The sequence below is a fragment of the Seriola dumerili genome, unplaced genomic scaffold (genome assembly GCF_002260705.1).
Source record: "Seriola dumerili isolate Sdu_G_001 unplaced genomic scaffold, Sdu_1.0 BDQW01000052.1, whole genome shotgun sequence".
Taxonomy (NCBI): domain Eukaryota; kingdom Metazoa; phylum Chordata; class Actinopteri; order Carangiformes; family Carangidae; genus Seriola; species Seriola dumerili.
The window spans coordinates 8092679-8111297 of record NW_019174307.1 but is presented as its reverse complement, the minus strand read 5'-3'; the positions used below and the strand labels follow the sequence as shown (position 1 = coordinate 8111297).

At 39.4% G+C, this 18619-nt stretch overlaps 1 protein-coding gene across 2 annotated transcripts; it reads right to left on the bottom strand.

Moving 5' to 3' along the window:
- Positions 1 to 54: 54 nt before the first annotated feature.
- slc12a8 (solute carrier family 12 member 8) lies at positions 55 to 18593 on the bottom strand. 2 transcript variants are annotated; one of them, XM_022740640.1, is made up of 15 exons: positions 18557 to 18593; positions 18347 to 18374; positions 17305 to 17483; positions 17005 to 17151; positions 15122 to 15313; positions 14743 to 14974; positions 8118 to 8231; positions 7898 to 7985; positions 7263 to 7350; positions 5940 to 6086; positions 2489 to 3149; positions 2283 to 2380; positions 2052 to 2169; positions 960 to 1020; positions 55 to 684 (listed from the first exon to the last, which is right to left on the bottom strand). In XM_022740640.1, the coding sequence occupies exons 3-15, from the start codon at positions 17437 to 17439 to the stop codon at positions 516 to 518; spliced, it is 2250 nt and encodes a 749-aa protein (XP_022596361.1). In that variant the 5' UTR covers positions 17440 to 17483; positions 18347 to 18374; positions 18557 to 18593; the 3' UTR covers positions 55 to 515. The 2 variants fall into 2 exon arrangements, with proteins under 2 accessions (XP_022596361.1, XP_022596362.1); XM_022740641.1 differs by lacking the exons at positions 960 to 1020; positions 18557 to 18593 and having other exon boundaries at positions 559 to 684; positions 18347 to 18531.
- Positions 18594 to 18619: the final 26 nt, after the last annotated feature.

Sequence of the window (18619 nt, the reverse complement as noted above, 5' to 3'; positions counted from 1 at the left end):
TGCAGACATGCAAAACTGAGAATACATATTTTAATGAAACCTTTGTGTCACAATTACACAGGATATTTATGCTGCCTGAGCACCACGGTGGCTGGACCTCTTAGAAGTGACCCAGTGGTAGAGAAATCTGACAATGAAAACTTCAAACAGTGGAGAGTTTCACAGATTGTGATATTTCAGTCAAAGTTAAAGCCATAAGACAAGATAAACAATTTCTACTTCAGTTTACTTTATGGAAGACTTTATGGAAAACGACCAACTCCAGCTACATTCAGTCCTCAGACATCTCTCTTATTCTCTCACACAAGGACGCACACTTTGTTAAACTCTAGAAAAAGTTCAGATTTCCTCCAACCACCACAAAAAAATGATCAGAGCCAATGAATGTCTCTGTTAAAACAAATGTGTACAGAATGTGGCCCATAGGGCAACATGAGACAGTTTGAGGCAGAAAATGTGTTTTCAGGTCATCAGGTACAACATATAACGTAAAATTGACACTGTGTTTAATTCAGTCAGTGGAGCGGTGGTTGTACCATCTTGTCAGCTCTGATGAATGAGGATTGGTGATAGCGGTGACGAGAGGCAAAGTCAGCATTTTCCTCTGTCAGCTGCCTGGTCTTCAGCCTGACCCTGGACAGAGAGGGTGTCACTATAATCTCATCCCTGGGAGATCCTTTTCCCCTGAAAGACAGGTAAACAGTATGGAGAAATAGGTTTTGGGTGATAGAGTGACATGGGAAATTACCATGTAAATGAAAAAAAAAAAAATTTCAGGCAAAATTTCTTATCTTATGTTTCATGACTTGACGAGAACCAATGGATTATGACAATTACTTTAGTCTGTGCATTAACAATGATCTAGACAATCATCAAAAGATTTTATTTAACCGTCACTCACTCATTCTTATAAACTGATTCCTGACTGACCATTTGGTAACATATCAACTGCACAATACCTGCAAATGTTATTCAGTGTTGATTTGAGCCATGTGAAAAAGCTGAATCGAGCTGCAATACCTGCAAATAAATCAAAAACTATTAGTTTTTTTGCCCTGAAGAAATCAGCTCAATGAATTACATAATTTAAATACTAGTTGAAGAAAAACTTTAAAATGTGTAATAATAATAGGTTTAAATTTACTATGGAAATATTTCTTATTGTGTGAATATTTCTAATATAGCACAGAAAGTCAGGGACAAAGTGAGAAACACACATCGACATAGCATCTCATCGACCACCTGTGGAACAGGTGTTTAACACTTGCAGCTCCTCTGCTCAGACATGTCATGAGTCAGACAGTTAAGGCACACTGTAATGTGGTGAGATTAATGCAGATGCAGGGTGTCCCATCCAGCTATCCTAGAAATCCTAAACCACAACAGCTGCCAGCCTGCCAGGCAAAGAGACCACAAGTGAAACTCCCAGCAACGTGTCCGAGTATGTTACCAGGTCACAACGCCTGAGCATGGGGACCAAATCTACATGCTTCAAATAAAAAATTGCACATGAGGATGTATTTTGCCAGACATAATGGTAAGTCCAAGTAATCTAATAATACAAAGTAAGAAAATTTTACAAATAAATAAAACCCCAGACAATAGACCAGTTAAGTAAATAACAAAATATGTGTGATATGAAATCATATCATTTATAAATGCAGTGTACATTAAGTGTATTTGGTAATAACTGAAAATTAGATCATCTACTAAGTAGGGATCAACAATTTGCTACTTACTAACGACCTTGTAATTACAGAAGAGTGCTCTATGCAAATCATAGCAAACACCAATGTAAGGCTAACTGTTTGTACAGTTTGTTCATATCATGGATTTCTTTTACCAAATTGTAAGCCATATTCTAAAATCTGTAAAATGAGCAGTGTGGCTAGTTTCTTGTCAAATACCATATTTAGAAATAAAAATGTCTACAAAGCCCACACAACACAGAAATCAAATAGAACATGAGAAAAGAAAAACGCATTTAGTGGAACAAGAGTGTTTACATTACTGACCCTAGTTTATTCAGGTTAACTGATCACTGAAATTACCTGTAGGTAGTCCAGGACTTGTTCTCCCAATGTAGAAGAAGAGCAGCAAGGCCATGACTATGTTTGCTAAGGCATAAACCCATTGAATAACAAACATGATCAGTATGGAGCTCAATGCCTGAAAGAAAAGAAATGATATATTCAAATTATTCATCAAGTTCTGTTCATACTACCTGAAAATATTCAATAGAACAGAAAGAAATGATGTACAGAATGCGATGTGTAACCTACCCCGATCAGAGCAATCCAGTGGTTGCAGAACTTTGCATAGCATGAATCCTGCATGGATTTGATTTCAAAGCTCTGGTGTTCTGCTTTACCCTCAGCCCCTGAAAAGTGTAATGAAATCTCAGGTCACTAAAAACAGGTAAAATTAACCTCTACGATCTCTCCTTCTGTCCAGTCTAGTCTAATGTTTCATGGACAAAGCTCATCACCTGTGCTGTGATTTTGAGGGTCAGCAGATGAATCGTGTTCAACATGACATGTTTCTGTACAGCATTTGACTTGTGGCTGTTCTCCAGTCCTGAGCTCCTCGTTCCCACACTGCACCTCAACCTCCTCATATGGTGGAGCTGAACTTATCTCCTCCCCTCTTTCTTCTGAGGACATATTGCTATTCAGGTCTAAGCCAAAGCTGTCCATCAGTCTCTGCTTAGCAGTGGCCTTTCTGCTCTTGCCTTGGCTGCTCAGTTCTTGCATGGAGGAGGTCTTCTCAGCCCAAGCATTAACATTTGAGACAGGTGGAAAAATCTGATCCATGTCCTTGGCAAACTCCAATAAAGTGCCTTTACTCTGTGGACTCTCGCCTCCACTCCCATAGTTTGGGAAAGGGGCTTCAATAAGTGGTGTGGAGTTCTGCCTGTTGGACCTGTGCAGATTTCTTTTGGCCAGGACGAGGGTGTCCCTCTTCTCGTAACTCTGCAGCTGGACGGTCATGGCCACGCTGAAGTAGGAGTAGTCAATGAAGCTGTAGGTGAGCATGAAGTTGATGGTGACGATGGGAGCTAGTACATTGACCTGGCCGATGAAAATAAAGGCCATGGTCAGCAGACTGGTCAGACAGATTGCAGCCACTGGGGTCCTGTTTGGGCCCGTCTGGGAGATGGACAGAGCGTAGATGTGATCAGTGACAGCTGCACTACACAAGCAATACCATGTAAAATTACACCTGCCCAAATCAAGAGAATAAGGCTGCAGAAAGAAGAACGTCCCATAGATTCACAACACAATATTTTTTCCCCCAAATAAAACTGTATGACTCATGGACATGGGGGAGAAACACCCACCTCTATGAAGTGTGTCAATGAACCTGTACTTAAAGTTAAATTTTAGTCAAAACCAGCAGAAAGTTAGGACTGCATCTAAAGATCATTTGCTTCCTTTCCATGATGTAGCAATGGTACAATTACTACCTACTACTATAATTATCAAAACAACTATCAACAAGTAAGCCCATTTCATACTAAGCCTCATGTTTTTGTCTTAACTAACCAAATCATTCCACAAAATCTTCTCATGACTTCATCTGGCCTTTTGTTGGTCAGGAGCCATGCTCAGCTAACCTGACACTGGACATCTGCAAGGCCCATGAGAATGTCGGCACTATTCTCAGTATTGATGCTATTTTCTCCATTAGCAGTGTCTGACTTCATTACATTTAATTCAATTTAGTTAGTTCTACACCACAATAAAGAGTTAAATGGTTTGTAGTTTGACTTCAGGAGGGTTAAACATCCAGTATATATTCCAGGGAGACAAAGAATTGACTGAATTGAATCTAATGATCTAAAAAAAAAAAAAAAAGAAAAAAAAAAAAGAAAAGTCTTTAAATTTAGATGAAACACGAGTTCTAACAGGAGAACAAAAAACAATGCCCCAACAATAATCCCTTCCTCAAAATGGAAACATTGTTTTAACATGTGGTTTGGTAACCAGTTTGCTTTCACTTCCCAGGTCCTATCACAGTTTAAGGAGAACTGCTGTGTGCCTGGCAGTCCTCCAGAGCACACAGCGGAGCAGGGCCCTGCCCGTCGCCCTTCCTGCGTTTGTTCTGATGCTTTGATTTGGGCCAAGATGTCTAGGGCCTCATTCCAGCCGGCTGAGAGAGGTCAGACACTGCTGCCATCCAGGCAAGTCTGAGGAAAACCGGGGTGGATGGGGTCAGGACGTCAATGTGACAGTGTGTGTGTGTGTGTGTGTGTGTGTGTGTGAGAGAGAGAAGCGGCAGTGAGTTGTAACTCTTTGTGGTAATTCAGTCAGTTCCCTCACTCTATGGAACAGAGTCCACACACTATATTTAGGCAGTCTTGTCACTGCTTCCTATTGAGTCCAGTCACAACCCCTATATACATATATATATAAATACCTAATATAATAATACCTATATATATATATTTATTCAGCCTAGGCACACTTATTAGGTTACACTGCGCCAACTACTGCTGTTAATCAGAGACAAACTTTACATGACCCTGCTAATATGATTTACATTATAGTACAGTCACTATGCAATTATTTGAAAATGTAGTTCAGTTCCTGGGGGAATATTTAATATATATATTTTTTTTAAAATAATAAATCCATAGGTGCCCTTTTTAGGCCTAAATATAATTTGAAGGTAGACTGAATAATGAGATTTATTTTAGCTCATGAATGTCTATCATCAGTTACTGGCTCCTCTTTAAAGCAGGGAAATAAATCATTTGACAGTTATGGTTTACTAATCTGTATTTCTTAGGCTAGTGTTAAGAATTTCTGCTTGCTCACAACAGCTATAGGACTTGCCCTAAAGTAAACCTCTTAACCAGCACACCCTCCAGGCTGCGTACCACCCAGCCAGCTCCACATATCAAATGTGTATCGTTTAATGAGATTACCAATCCTGGCGAAGGAGGCAGGATGTGTACATATCCTGAGAGAATCTACTGCCTGAGAAGTCCAACTCAGCAAAAATCATAATTAATTTATATGTTTAGAGCTTTCAACAGTTTCACAAGCTCTTGATGAGTGGATGGAGTTTGCTCTGTTGTTTTGGAGATGGATCTGTTGACATGCAAGTGAAGTAGCTGGTAGGATTTCATCCCTAGCACTTTTAGGACTTCTCGTCCATAGAAATTAAGCATCTGATGCAATACTGTTGAAAGCTTCAAAAACAGCCAAAAACAACAGAGTTGGAGTTGTTGTGTCAAACTTTGATTCTAAACAAAGGTCAATAAATTAACATGCATATATATTTAAAAAAAAAAAACAAAAAAAAAAAACATTTACTCTTTGAAATAATTCAATTTAGTTTTTTAGCCCGACTGAAGAACTGCACAAGAATTCCAATATGAATGTAATTTAATGCAAATTGCGATAAAGTCTCTTGAATCTTGACTCAATAATTGAGCTAAACTGGGGTAATGTCACTATCTACGATAAGTGCACATAGACACTTTAAAAAAAGGCATCCATACATTAATCTGGCTCTAGGGAAGTAGGACAAATATTTTTTACCCCTAAACATGAAATGAAATCGTCCCTTAATAACTGGAGGACTGCCTGCCACTCTAATACACTGCAGGTTATTCAGAGCTCTGACGTGCACATAGGAGCAACAAATTATTTGTGTCTAAGGTAGTAAAATGTCCAAAAATTAGGAAGTTAGCAGTACTCTGTTTTCAGCAGGTTCTGCCTACTGTGATCATCACCTCATACATTAACAGATAAGGACATTTACACGTCAATTTAAACTGGGTTAAGAGCAAATAATTCCTGTGTGTCACTGTTGCATAAAGACACACACTCCTTAAATAATCTGCATTTACATCATAGAGGCTCTAGCTAATATTTTTCAGCATGTCAATGTATGCCCTCATGGCTCCATCCAACCATCCATCTACCCACCCCTCTTCCCAGAAAGGCCAGAGCAGGGATGACCCTCTCTTGGGCGATGCACTGGAGGATCCTGGGTGCTCCGTACAGGCCACCCATGCAGGAAGCCAGAGAGGAGATGTAGAGGCCCAGCAGAAAGAGGAAACCCACCAAGGAGACCTGGAGGAAGAAGGAAAACAAACAGAGGGTGGAAGAGGATAGGGTGGGGTTGAGCGCTCACAACAGCTACACCCAGTTCAGTTCCGCTGCAGCCAGCTCCTTATGAAAACAATGAGAACTAACCACTGATGGAGAAGTCAAAGACTTTAAAGTGATTCAGCGATTGGTTGAAGCAAAATGTAATGTTTTAATCGGAAATCTCATTGATCAGCTGTTCACCACAGTTCAATCACTTACTCACTTTTTTCCCCAAAATTAGTTTGTGTAATGGTAGGTATCCCTAACTTTAGCTCTACTGTATGTAAATTTAGCCTGTCAATCCCAGCCGTCCTCACATGAGCTGTCCATATGGAGCCCGACACATGCTCAGTTGCTGCTGAGAATTCATAGATCACATATTCAACCTCCATTCATCAAATTGTATGTGCATAGTATGTAAAACGGCTGCCCAATTTGAAGTGAATAGTTTGAGTATTAGTTCCCAATCAACATTTTTTTTTTTTTGACTTTGACTCAAGTATTAAACTTCATAACATTAAAGTCATATTCAAAATCAATAATAAAATAGAATGATAAACTGGCTAGACTATTGAGAATTTGGTGCTTATGGAGTGTTGCTCTCACACTTTGCGTGTTAATACATTTCTGAAAGCTCTCAATCACTGCAACAAGCTAGCCAATGAGTAATAAATCAAGAGACAGGATAGAAGTAGGTGAAAGTCATCAAATTCATAAGTGACAAATCTGAATACATTATACACACTGCTGTGAATCAGGCTGAGACTGTTGATTAATGCTTCAATGTGTATGCACTTAAGTCAGTAGGCACTTTATTTTAAGTGTTTGTCCTCTTTCATTATTATTTTACTTTCTATTAAGTACGTACTTTACTAATTTGACTGCTACCTAGGTAAGAACTAAAACAAATTCAAATTCAAAACTCTTGCAGACTTATTAAAAACAATACAGATATATGTGAGAAATGTTTTTCATGTAGGCCTACAGGAACTTGGAAAAAAAATGCTAAAGGTCCTACATCTCAACCATTTAAAAAGTACATACAGTCAGAATCTGGACTAACCACACCACATATACAAAGTGAGCCAGCGTGGGGAATCCCCTCACCTCAACCCTTCTCACCCTTGCAGGGTGGGATGGAAACAAAGAACAGTTTACCTTTTCTGCTATCAAGAAGTCATAGCGCAGTGCTTCTCTGGTGCAGATGGCCCCCAGGAGGAAGACAAAGACCAGATACAGGAACCACCTGTGGGTCACCAAAAGTACACCATGCAGAATTATTAACAACTGCTCCTTTTTCACTATTAATAGGAAAATTGTGTCATCACAACTCAACAAGAGACAAATAGAGCCATGTTGGGAATGTAGATTTGTTTGTTCTCTCCAGTGGAAATGGAAAAGTTTTCCCTTTTAATAAGCTACCACTAAGTGATCTGAGAGCATGACAAAAATGAAATCTAAACATTTGGAAAGTACCTTTTTGGATGAATCAGAACTTGAGGGAGAAACTCCAGGGCGTTATATTTGAAATCTGTCCTTGTACAATGATGTATAGTTAAATAGACAAAAGACATCTGTGCGATAATAGTAAGATCATAAGGCAGCCTTTCTAGTATTCATTTCATACTGTGTTACTACTTTCACTCTATCTAGGTCAGTCTGTACACCTTCACCGTAGTTATTTTCTTTAGTCTTAGCACTTTATTGTGTAGTGTTTCATTGTGTTGTTTTTGTATTTTACAATATTAGTTGTGTATCTGTGTGTTGGGGGTGTGTTTGGGCTGTTATCATACGAGGTGAAGACAGCTGCCAGTGTTCCCACAGGGATGTTGTGTTCAGGCCGCTGAAGATCTGAGCTCATGTTGAAGCCTGCCATTACCCCTACAGACACACACACAAACAAAAATGTACACAACATACTGTACAATGCAAAATATATTTTGCACTTCATATGCAGCTGTGTGCTATTCTGAGAATCTTATAAGTATTTTTCATGGTGGGGGTGCTACTTACCTGTAGCAGCAGGGAAGAAGACCCCAAATACTGTGAAGAAGTTTTCTCCTGAGCTGTAATCTGGTTTTGAGTTGCTGCTGAGCAGCTCGGCTGAATAACCAATGAAGCCATGCTCTGAAAGAGGAGGCAGTGTCACACAAAGCAAATCAGATTGAACTTTATGCCAGGATTATCAGTACAAGGTAAGTATAAATCTGGCAACTGCCGACATGAATATCCTTAATAATAATACCAATGCTAATATTTAGAAACGGTTCACTGTATTTGAAAAAACAATCTCACTACAGGGTCCATCTAGTAGCGGCTCTGGAGCTTTTGATGAAAACACATCCTTCATACAAAGATGGAGTTTACCTGTTATGTACAATGCATCTGCTATGAAATGAATTACAACTCTTCTACATTCTGTATTCTGTCATACAGTCTATGATGACAACATATCAACATTTCTCCCTATTGACTGCAGTGCTGGACTACAGCCTGGTTGCTCTACAGTGTGATGTAATGCAATCAGCTTCAAGTGCTTATTGCTGTGGTGTTTTCATCTTCTTTGTATTTAGTCATCTATAGTCCTAGATGCTTATTACTGATGGTAAGTTTTTGCACTGCATGTCCTACAGAAGTTTAGGCTAACTGGAAATGTAAACACATCATTTCTGCACTGGGGTATTTTCCTAAGAAAGACCTGTAGTACCAGACACTGGTTTAAAACAATATATGTACTATAGGTTTGAAAAATATTCTATCATATCTACATCGTTAGAGACTTCTTACTTTTCCCCCTGAAACAAACTCTATTAGTACATCACTAAAAGATGCTTGTGGCTGAAACAATAATGTCATTTTAAATTATTATACTCCCTAACAACTCAAGGGGAAAATTTAATTTAGCTCTTCCATTGTCAACAATATAAACACCAAACAAAGACCAACAAGTTGTTAAATGCACACAAATGTTCCTGTGGGACCTCATGTTGAGAATTTGAGATTGTCACATATATAATGTGTGTGTATATATATATATATATATATATATATATATAAAATAAAATACATGACAACAGTAGGTATCAATGCACTTTAAAAATATGCAGTCTAAAGACAAGACAGGTTTGTTGAGTCTAGGGTCAGTCTGTTGAATGAGTGAGGGGGAGATTGTCCTACTTTGATGGTGGCCATTTAAACCATTCAGCCTGAAGGGCCCGCCTATGTTACAACACCGGACATTTCCCCCTTGGTTATCTTGCGATGGGAAAGAATGTGTTCTGTCAGATTAATGACATGTTTATCCAAAAGGAAGTCACCACCCCTTTCAGAAGCTCAGCAGCTTCCAAGTTTGAGAGAAAGAATGAGAGTGAGCGAGAGAGGGAGACAGAGAGTGAGAGAAAAGAGAGAGGGAGCATGCTCATTTTTTCTTTTGTTTTAGACAAAAGCCAAAACCAAAAAGGGCTGGATATACTAGTTATTCCAAGTGCACATATTCTCCAAGATAGGAATTTAAGGAGGCTGTAAAACGTGACATCAAATGGGACAAGGAGCCCAAAATCTTGTACCCTCTGTGACCCAGTGAGACTGCCCTCTGTCCAAACAACCAGAATCTAACAAATCCAGGACAGTCAGTGTCCATGTCTGCACCATGGGCTCCCCACCCATATTACAACATCATACTCCAACATCCCACCATGCCTAATTCTCAGAGTATTAGGTTGAGGGCGTTCACATATTTATAATGAAAACTGTTTCTATGAACACAAATTCAGTGTTTACTGTCAGTGTTTCTGCATTTGAGCTCCAGAGCTGTGGACAAAACTGCAAACAAATACATCTTTCAAGTGGAAAGTTCTCAATTTTCTGTGCAAACTTGCACTCCCACTACCTAGCTCCTATATGGGGAACGACCTGGTTAACGATTTGAGGGCCCCAAGAAGAAAATAAAAAGCTGTTGCCTCAAAGTATATTGCACACAGCAGACTTTTTGGCAGATTTATTATTATAATTTACACAAAGACCTCAGGAATCAAGGATGAAGTGGATGACACAAAGGATGAGTTGTACCCCCATAACCCTCCCTTCAACAAGCACCATCATCAGGTCAAAACTTCAATTTGTCCAATACTCCAATACTCATGATGAAATATCTGCACAACTGGCATTCCCATGAGCCTCAGCTGTACTTTGTGTCTACAGCTAATTAGCTAATGTAAGCATGCTAACATGCTAAACTAAGATGAACATGGTAAACATTATAGCTGCTAAACATCGGCATGTTAGCATTGTCAATGCGAGCATGTTAGGATGCTGCTAGCATTTCGCTGAAAACACCTGTGTGCTGGCATATATATATATATATATATATATATATAGAGTGTAATGTGGTGTGGGAGGACCTTAAGCTAGTCTGCAAAAAAATATCTTCTCTATAGGCCTATGTAGAGAGTAGGCTGTGGTGAGAGCATCCACATTTCAGTATGTATACTGTAGTCCAAATGTATAGGCAGAGGGGCTCCTTTCTGAGCTCAGCATTCCTCCGATACAGACTGGAATGTGTAGTCAGATTACATGAGCATCTGAGGCTCCTCTGTGTCTCACTGACCTCTTCTTCTCCCACACTGACCAGTATAAGCCACTGTGCATGTAGGACAGGGCCTGCTGTGATGTTACAGAGGTGGGGCATGTCCCACTGGGATGACTGAGAACTATATATTATGGTAGGATCACAGGGAGAAATGTGGCGGTCTCTGGAGTAGCAGCAGGCCTCAGATCTAACTTCCGGCTTTCTCCCTTTGTCATTTTCCAAAAATGTGGGTGAGGCTGGTTAACACCCTTAACCCTAGACCCAAGGAACACATTATGGCTTCCTGTTCTGTGGGGAATAGGCTTCAACTAAGGGGACAGGGTAATGCGTGTCAGATTGTATTTCATCTAAGAACCGCTATCAAAAAAGCGTTTGTGGTTGACGGTTTGGTTGCAGAGACAATTCACTGGCAGTGTTACTGACCAGACTGAATAATTTACAACAGTCAAAATGGCAAGTGAAATCCCCTCCTTATCCCCATTGGGGATGATAAAGCACTATTCCGAGTTGTTTTACATGTTGTAGCCATGTCATTTTTCAATTCAAACTCCACCTGTCCCAGTTCTGCAGGAAGGACTTGTCATGATAAGTCACTTAACAGACCCTCGTGGCTGGGAAATGAGGAAGCCAGGTCAGTCTACATGTGAGAGTTCATCTACCTATATAATAACAACAACAACCCTTAAATCTTTCTACTTATGATTAAACTACTGATTTGCCAGTGGGTGTCTGTTTTAATTAATAGCATCACGACAGGGGTAGACATTAAGATAGTGGTCTAGAAGGTATTTCAAGAGAATAAGGTTGGTGGATGTCACTACTACAATTGTGATAATGATAAAAGAAAAATTAGACCAATATAAATATCAGCAGTTTTGAATTTAACCTGTTGATACGTTAAATAATTTAATCCAAATCTAAAATACTCTTTACGGTTTCACTTTTACCAAAAACCCTTAGTATTTTCTCCTTTAAATATTTCTATTGTTGGGATTCAAAAATAACAAACTGCATCTAACCACTGAAACCTAGGATGATGACGCAATAAAAATGACAAATCGTCATGTTTAGCATTGCAATAAATACATAATTAGATTAGGGCTACAACTAATGATACATAAAAATACTAAACAATAAATAGTTTATATTTTCCAATTCATTTTCAGCTGACTGACTCATCATTCAGCTTCACCTCTAAATTTGATCCTTTCAGATTGTAAGAGAAGTGCAAAATATTAACCAGCAGATGTCCAGTTTTGTATTAAAATGCCAATATTCAATGTTTACCAAGCCTACTGACAAGACAACATATCATTAAGTTCTGATATATTGCTTGGCAGACAAGACAAGCCTTGGCTATGGTCATGATGTACAATGGTGTCCAAAACCTCACATGGTGATCTCTTTGTACACAGGGGACATGTTATCAAACAATGACCACATCATTTTGGCAGTGGCACTTTTTCCTTTAGGATGTGCCTCGGCATACAGTGAACGTGCAGGCTAATCTGAGCTGTTTCAGCTTGCTAGGGGACCTGCTGGTCCACTGCCAACCATGAGGTCACCACAAAACACACAGCAGCTCTTAATTAGAAAAACCTGGGGAAGCCATTACGCCTGGTTCTCCCATAGTTCTATAAAGAGGGCTGGAGGCTGGGAGGGGTGGAGCAGTCCAGGTTAGAGTTATGGGATGAGAGCCTGGTTTTTGTGGCACAGGATACCTGAAGTAGTAAAGCTAAATCTTGGAAAAAATGAACCACTGCCCAGCATAGGACAGGTAGCCTGAAACCCATATGTATGTTTTATTGTGTGCACACAACATGTTATGTGATTATATCTGTTATTAGTATTATTTAAAGTACAGTGAATGTTCTTGTGTTTGAAATGTGTTATTCACAAAAAGGCTGGCTTCACTTCTGGAACACTTGGACAGGACGTTGATAATCAGTGAGAACAGGAAATGTGGGGAAGGACTTCCTGAAAGCCAGCAAAAGAATACGAGCAACTCAAAAAAAGGCAACATTTCCTCACAACGAAAAAAGAAAAAAAATCTCAAACACACCTCCAGTCTCAGACTTGGCTTAAGCCACAACAGCAGAAAAGTCAGCACTTTACCCAAGTTTCCATTCACTAAGGGGAAAGAAAATTCTCACTGGAGACAAAACAGGTTTACAGGCTAACACACATGACAAAATGGGTTGAATATGAAGCAAAAAAGAAAAAAGAAAGTTGTTACACAGACAGTCTCATGAAGACGTATACTGCAGAGATCTAGTAGAATGCAAGACTGAGACTGACTAAAATAAGTGATACTACAGCTACACCTACTGGACTCCACGGGTTACAGACAGTCACAGTTCTAGTAAACACTGTAGTTCTGTGGTTCTGAAACTTGCTTCTTCTATCATGCTGCCCTTTAGAAGCGGCAAGAATTTCAGACCCCCTGCAGGATGCATACATTTATCACATTTTAATCAATTGCTAACAAAACTGTGGAAACAAAAAATAAAATGTTTCTCTTCACATTTTCTCATTTAAAGCAGCAAATAGAAGTAGAAGTAAAAAAAAAAAAAAAAAAACATTTTGAGAAACCATTTTTTTCTATCTCATTAGTTACTAGTGTCAAAATTTGAAAAATGTAAGTTTAACTTTGTCCAAAGTTCATGCACACTAAAACAAGCCTCTTTTGCTACTTTAACTGAGAGCTCAAGAGCAACATATACTGTTTTCATATTTTGGATTTTTACTTACATGTTTAGTGCTTTTCTTTTCGTCCCTCTCAAAACTCTGTCCATCTTGTGCTAATCATCTCTTTTTACTTTCTGAATAAACCCTGCTAACCTGTTCATAGCCTTGCTAGCATCATAGTACTTGTGTTCTATAACCATTTCCTAAGCTATTGGGCTGTAGAAGCAGGAAAAGCACAGGTGGAACTAATGATATTAACGAGGGCTGCATTCCAGCAGTTGCTGCAATGCTGTGCAGAAATGAACTTATTAGTTCCACCTGTGTTTGACAAGTCAAAATGTAGGTTGTGACAAAGGTCTGTTCAACTTTTTTTCCACAGTTTTTCACCCGGGTTCACTCTCCATTCTCCATCCTGACTACACCATGGTAGAAAGACGTTACCTCCACAGTCAGAAATGGAGAACTTTGCCAACTTTCAAACACAGGCTGAAATCTCAACTTTTCCAACTCCACATCTGCCCTTGACCTGCAACTATTCGCCTAAAGCTCATTCACACACACACATACACTGTTCATTATTTATTGTGTTCTAACAGGATTAAGGTTGGACCAATGCTGAAATGACACCAAGATTGAAGCATCTTTACAAATGTCTAGAATCTTGTGATGAGATATTGGAAGACAGAACCGCAACACCCACCCCTTCCCAGCTCACTGCAGATGCAGCCTGTTGTTAACAATGTAACAAAACTAATTCTTCATTTCAAATTTAACACTTCAACACAGGTGAATCACAACATTATTATTATATTTTAAGTTCAAGCAAGTTGTATATTTTGTAAATATTACACCTATTTTATTATCTTCCAACAGATTGTGTCACATGTCTATTTCATGATTGAGTGATCACGCTTGCGGTAAAAGTTAGTCTAGTTTAATTAGCTCAAGATGGATAATAACCTTGAGATTGCATATTCCTCAGACACATTCAATTCAGTGTATTTGGAGAATTGCTACATGCTTAAACAGGATTATACTTGCTAACCGACTTAACTAGAATTCTTTCTTTTCTCTGATACAGCATCTGGTGTTGGGTTTTTTTTTTTATTTTCATGGTATTCTTGATGGTTTGGCTAATCACCCAGTAGATGGTTAAGGCGTGGTCACTTTTTTCAGAGGCTTTAACATTAATATTCTACCACTGAATAATTTGAGGTTTATTTTGGCTGGAAAATATCCAAAAAAACTATTGGCAGACACTGAATCGTGGCGAAATACAGCAGTACTGATTGAACTCTTCCCACGACCCCAGTTACTTTCTCCCATCACTCTTTATGTCAGTATTCTAGACCCAAGCCCTACCTGGGTCAAGGTGCGTGAAAGTGCCAATGACAAAGTCCAGTGTGGAGACGGCCAGGACAGCCAGCAGTAGCAGCTGAAGTCGGACAATCCACTTCACACCAGCCAGGTTGATTCCAAGCAGAGCCAGCAGCACCACCGCCGACATGCCACGCACTGCCCACTGAGTCTGTAGACCCAGCAGCTCCGCCACCGACTCAGAGAAACCCGTGATATACATGGCTCCAGCCACGCACTGCAGGGTCGAAGGCAGCATGAATCAGGAGATAACATCGGAAGATACTAATGAAAATGTGGATCTGTCACAGACAAATTAGTTGCATTACAAAAACCAAAAGCTTCAAACTAAAAATATTAATATCAGCCTTCAAAAAAAACTCACCTGTCCAAACACATAAAGCAGGCCCATTGTGCCCCCGACCCTGCCTCCCAGGACGGTGGAGATCATGGAGTAGATTCCTCCACTCCCGACACCACAGTGCTCACACACTCCAATCCCTGACATCACCGTCACCAAAGCAACCAGCACGACCAAGGAGACCAGGAGCATCCCAAGCAGCACACCTGTGTTGCCCTGGATGATGTCAGGAAACAAAATGACCAAATACAGTCACTGATGCACATACTGTATGTACATCTGCAGCAATTCAATTAGATATATGTAGCTACAGCTTCACATTTTTCATTTTTATGTCTGCTAATTTTTCTTTCTTTGTCTTATATGTTATACTGCTGTTAGTCTGCACACTCAACAGTGATATTTTAATTCATAGAATTCATATTTAATTCATAATTCAAAATTTTAGTTGTACCTCATATACTTGTGTGTTGCAACTGTCATCTGCAAAGTGTTTAAAACTTGCAATGTTCACTGGGATAAAAATAGAAAATGTTTTTTTTTTTTTTACTTCATTCTACTTCTATTTGCTGCTTTAAAGTGATATAGCCAAAAATGAACTGCTCAACTGTAATTTTCACTTTGATTGTAGCCTTGATGTTAATGAAAACTAAGAGGTATTTCTGGTGGCCCAGGGGATTAAGGTGGCAACCATGAACCACAAAGTCCCCAGTTTGATGTCTAAGGACCTTTGATGAATGTAATTGGCCTTTTCTACTTCTCCTCATTTCCTGTTAGATCTCCACTGTTACCTATCTGCAAAAAAACATAAAGTGCCAAAAAAAGAAGAAAAAAGAGGAAAAACCTCAACACAGGCAAAACATGTTCCCTGAGCTACAATCTTTCAAATAACTTATGATAAGATGCATCTCACTCTGGATAAGAAACCCCATCTGACACTTAGCAAACTATATTTTGTCCATCAAGCTAAACCCAAACAGATGTAGCTTTTAAGAACAGAGTCTTTGTTGCTTTTTTCCTGTGATGACACATGCACATTACAGTGTTTGGGTTGGAGTCATGGGGTGACACGTACTTAATGATGACTGCAGCTGGAAATAAAAATCTAAAGCTTCAGCAAAGCTGAACAAAGATGTGAAAAAGCACACACTATTACCAAACATGAGGCTAGATACTATAAAGTGTACAGGTGAACATATGCAAAACATGCAGTCCTTTCCTGTTCAACCACCGACCTACTCATTTAATGAGCCGTAAATGGATGTTTACACACAGCATTTATGAAGCACCAGTCTGCAAATGGCGCACAGTGCGTCATCACTCCAGCCAATATCATCAATAAGTCCACTCTGTTCTCATTAGTATGTGGACCATGTAGACTCAGCTCCCAGTCTGCACTATGCTTTCAACAGTGAGAGATTGTTGTAGCGGTGAGAGGATGGGCAATGCACTGGTGGGAGGATCTGATATTAAGTAATCCATGCTTGATTGTTGGAACAATCAAGCAGTTTTTTCAACAGTGCTCGAATGCATCATTCATTTTACAAGATACAACAGGACATCTGAAAATTGTGGGTGCCAGGGTATTAAAATGTACTTTATATGTTTATAGAATTGTTTATAGATAAATTATTTCATTTTTGTTACTTTCCGTATTTTAGTTATTGGTGCAAATGTTGAACCTTAATCCTCTGCTGTCCAAGTCAGGAAAAAAAATCCAACTGAGAATTGCTTCATTATTAGTTTTCATTATTTGTTTTGTTTTAAGACACCACAGTTTTCATTAAGTTTAATTCAAATCTTTCTGGTTAGTTGTTTTGTCTCTTATATCTTTGGCCTTTTTCTAATATAAAGAAGGTCTGCAGTTTCTCTGACTGGGTATGGCTGTAGATGCAGTGTGAGCTCACCACCAGGTAGCCGGTACGCAGGAATAAAACCACACCAAAAATGTTGATCATGCAGGTGGTGAAAACTCCATCCCAGGTGCCGAATAGCACTGGCTCCCACACAAACAGTTTGATCCTCCACCACGGTTGGCTAGACTGCTGGAAACCCTGAACACAGAAACACCACTGTTACAGCACTGGAGGACTTAAAGATGTGTCATTTTAACAGCATTAAGTCATTATCATAGTCATTATGTCATATTCTAACCTCCATCACCATGAATATGGGAACTATTTGAACCATCAGGGTACACATCTTACCTGTGCATCTTCATGAAACAGATCATGGACATGTGTGTCTGTGTCATTGTCAGTGTCAGCAGCTTGCCCCTTCACTAGTCCTACCCCATCTCCCTCCTGTGTGTGCACAGTCCAACCAAATGGCAGGGTATCCATTGCAACCTATAGGTGTAAAGCAGGTGTCTCCCCTTCAGGTGGCCCTGTTTGTTAATAATATGTTAAATGACAACATGAGAAACAAAAATCAACCAAGAGCTTGAATTCATTAATAAGTAACAACATTAGTTTGCCCCTGTTGAGGAAGTTGGCTAAGTTTGTTTTGAATGTGACAGTAGGCTACATAATGGTCCCGCCTATCCCGGTGAGGACACCCGGACACAACAGGGTGTGCTCCTGACACTGCAGCTAAACAGACGTCATTGATGAGTGAATGGTATTTTACTAACAGTTAAAATAATATATCAGTCCTGTAATATAATAAAAGGCGCCATTAGCATCAAATATCGGTACATAAAGTTTTACAACAGGTTTAATCTCACTTTTTAGCCATAAACCAACAGCTTTGTCTTTTGTAAATGTATGTTTGTAACAATTAGCCCCCGTACTAACTAAGCCAAGCAGTCGTATCTGTACGGTGCAAATGGAGGTGTCCTCACCGAGGGTCACACAACTGAGCAGATTAGGCTGTAGACACAGTCGAAGCCAAACCTCACTGACAAACGTGTCAATTTAAGGTTTCCTAGTGGCAACAGTAAAATATGCTGCCTTTCATTCTCTAATTTTCTCTGAGCAACTTTTAAACTCGACTATACGCAATATGGTAACTTAAAGAAAATTGCTTTTAAATATATAGTTTGATGATTTAATTAAGCAAACCAGTGTATCAGGAGAGTGAGTTCAAATGTTTATCAGTCGTGTAGCAATTTGAGGACAAGCACTTATGTATTCTGACGCTTTTGACTATAATTAACCAAGGCTACTGCTTAAATTGACAGATTTTTGAATAATGTCTTCGCGTGACGTTGTCTGCAACACAGTCCAAACTTTTACACTTCAGCCTTACCTTTCACAGAGGCCCGTGTCAGTCCATGCTGATAAAAACAAAAACAAAAACAAACATTTGTCAGCTATAAATATGACAAATAAGTTCATTATTCCATTGTGCTCTGGTGATGAGTCCAGCCAGTATGAGCGGAGCTCCGAGCCCCTGCTGCTGCTAACAACGTGTTTAGTGAAAACGTCAGCAGCCAGCCGTAGATAGATGTTTGGTTACCTTCCAGGGTGTGTTGCTGCTTTGCACAAGGATCCTGTGTTAGTCTTGGCAAGCCCTGTAGGT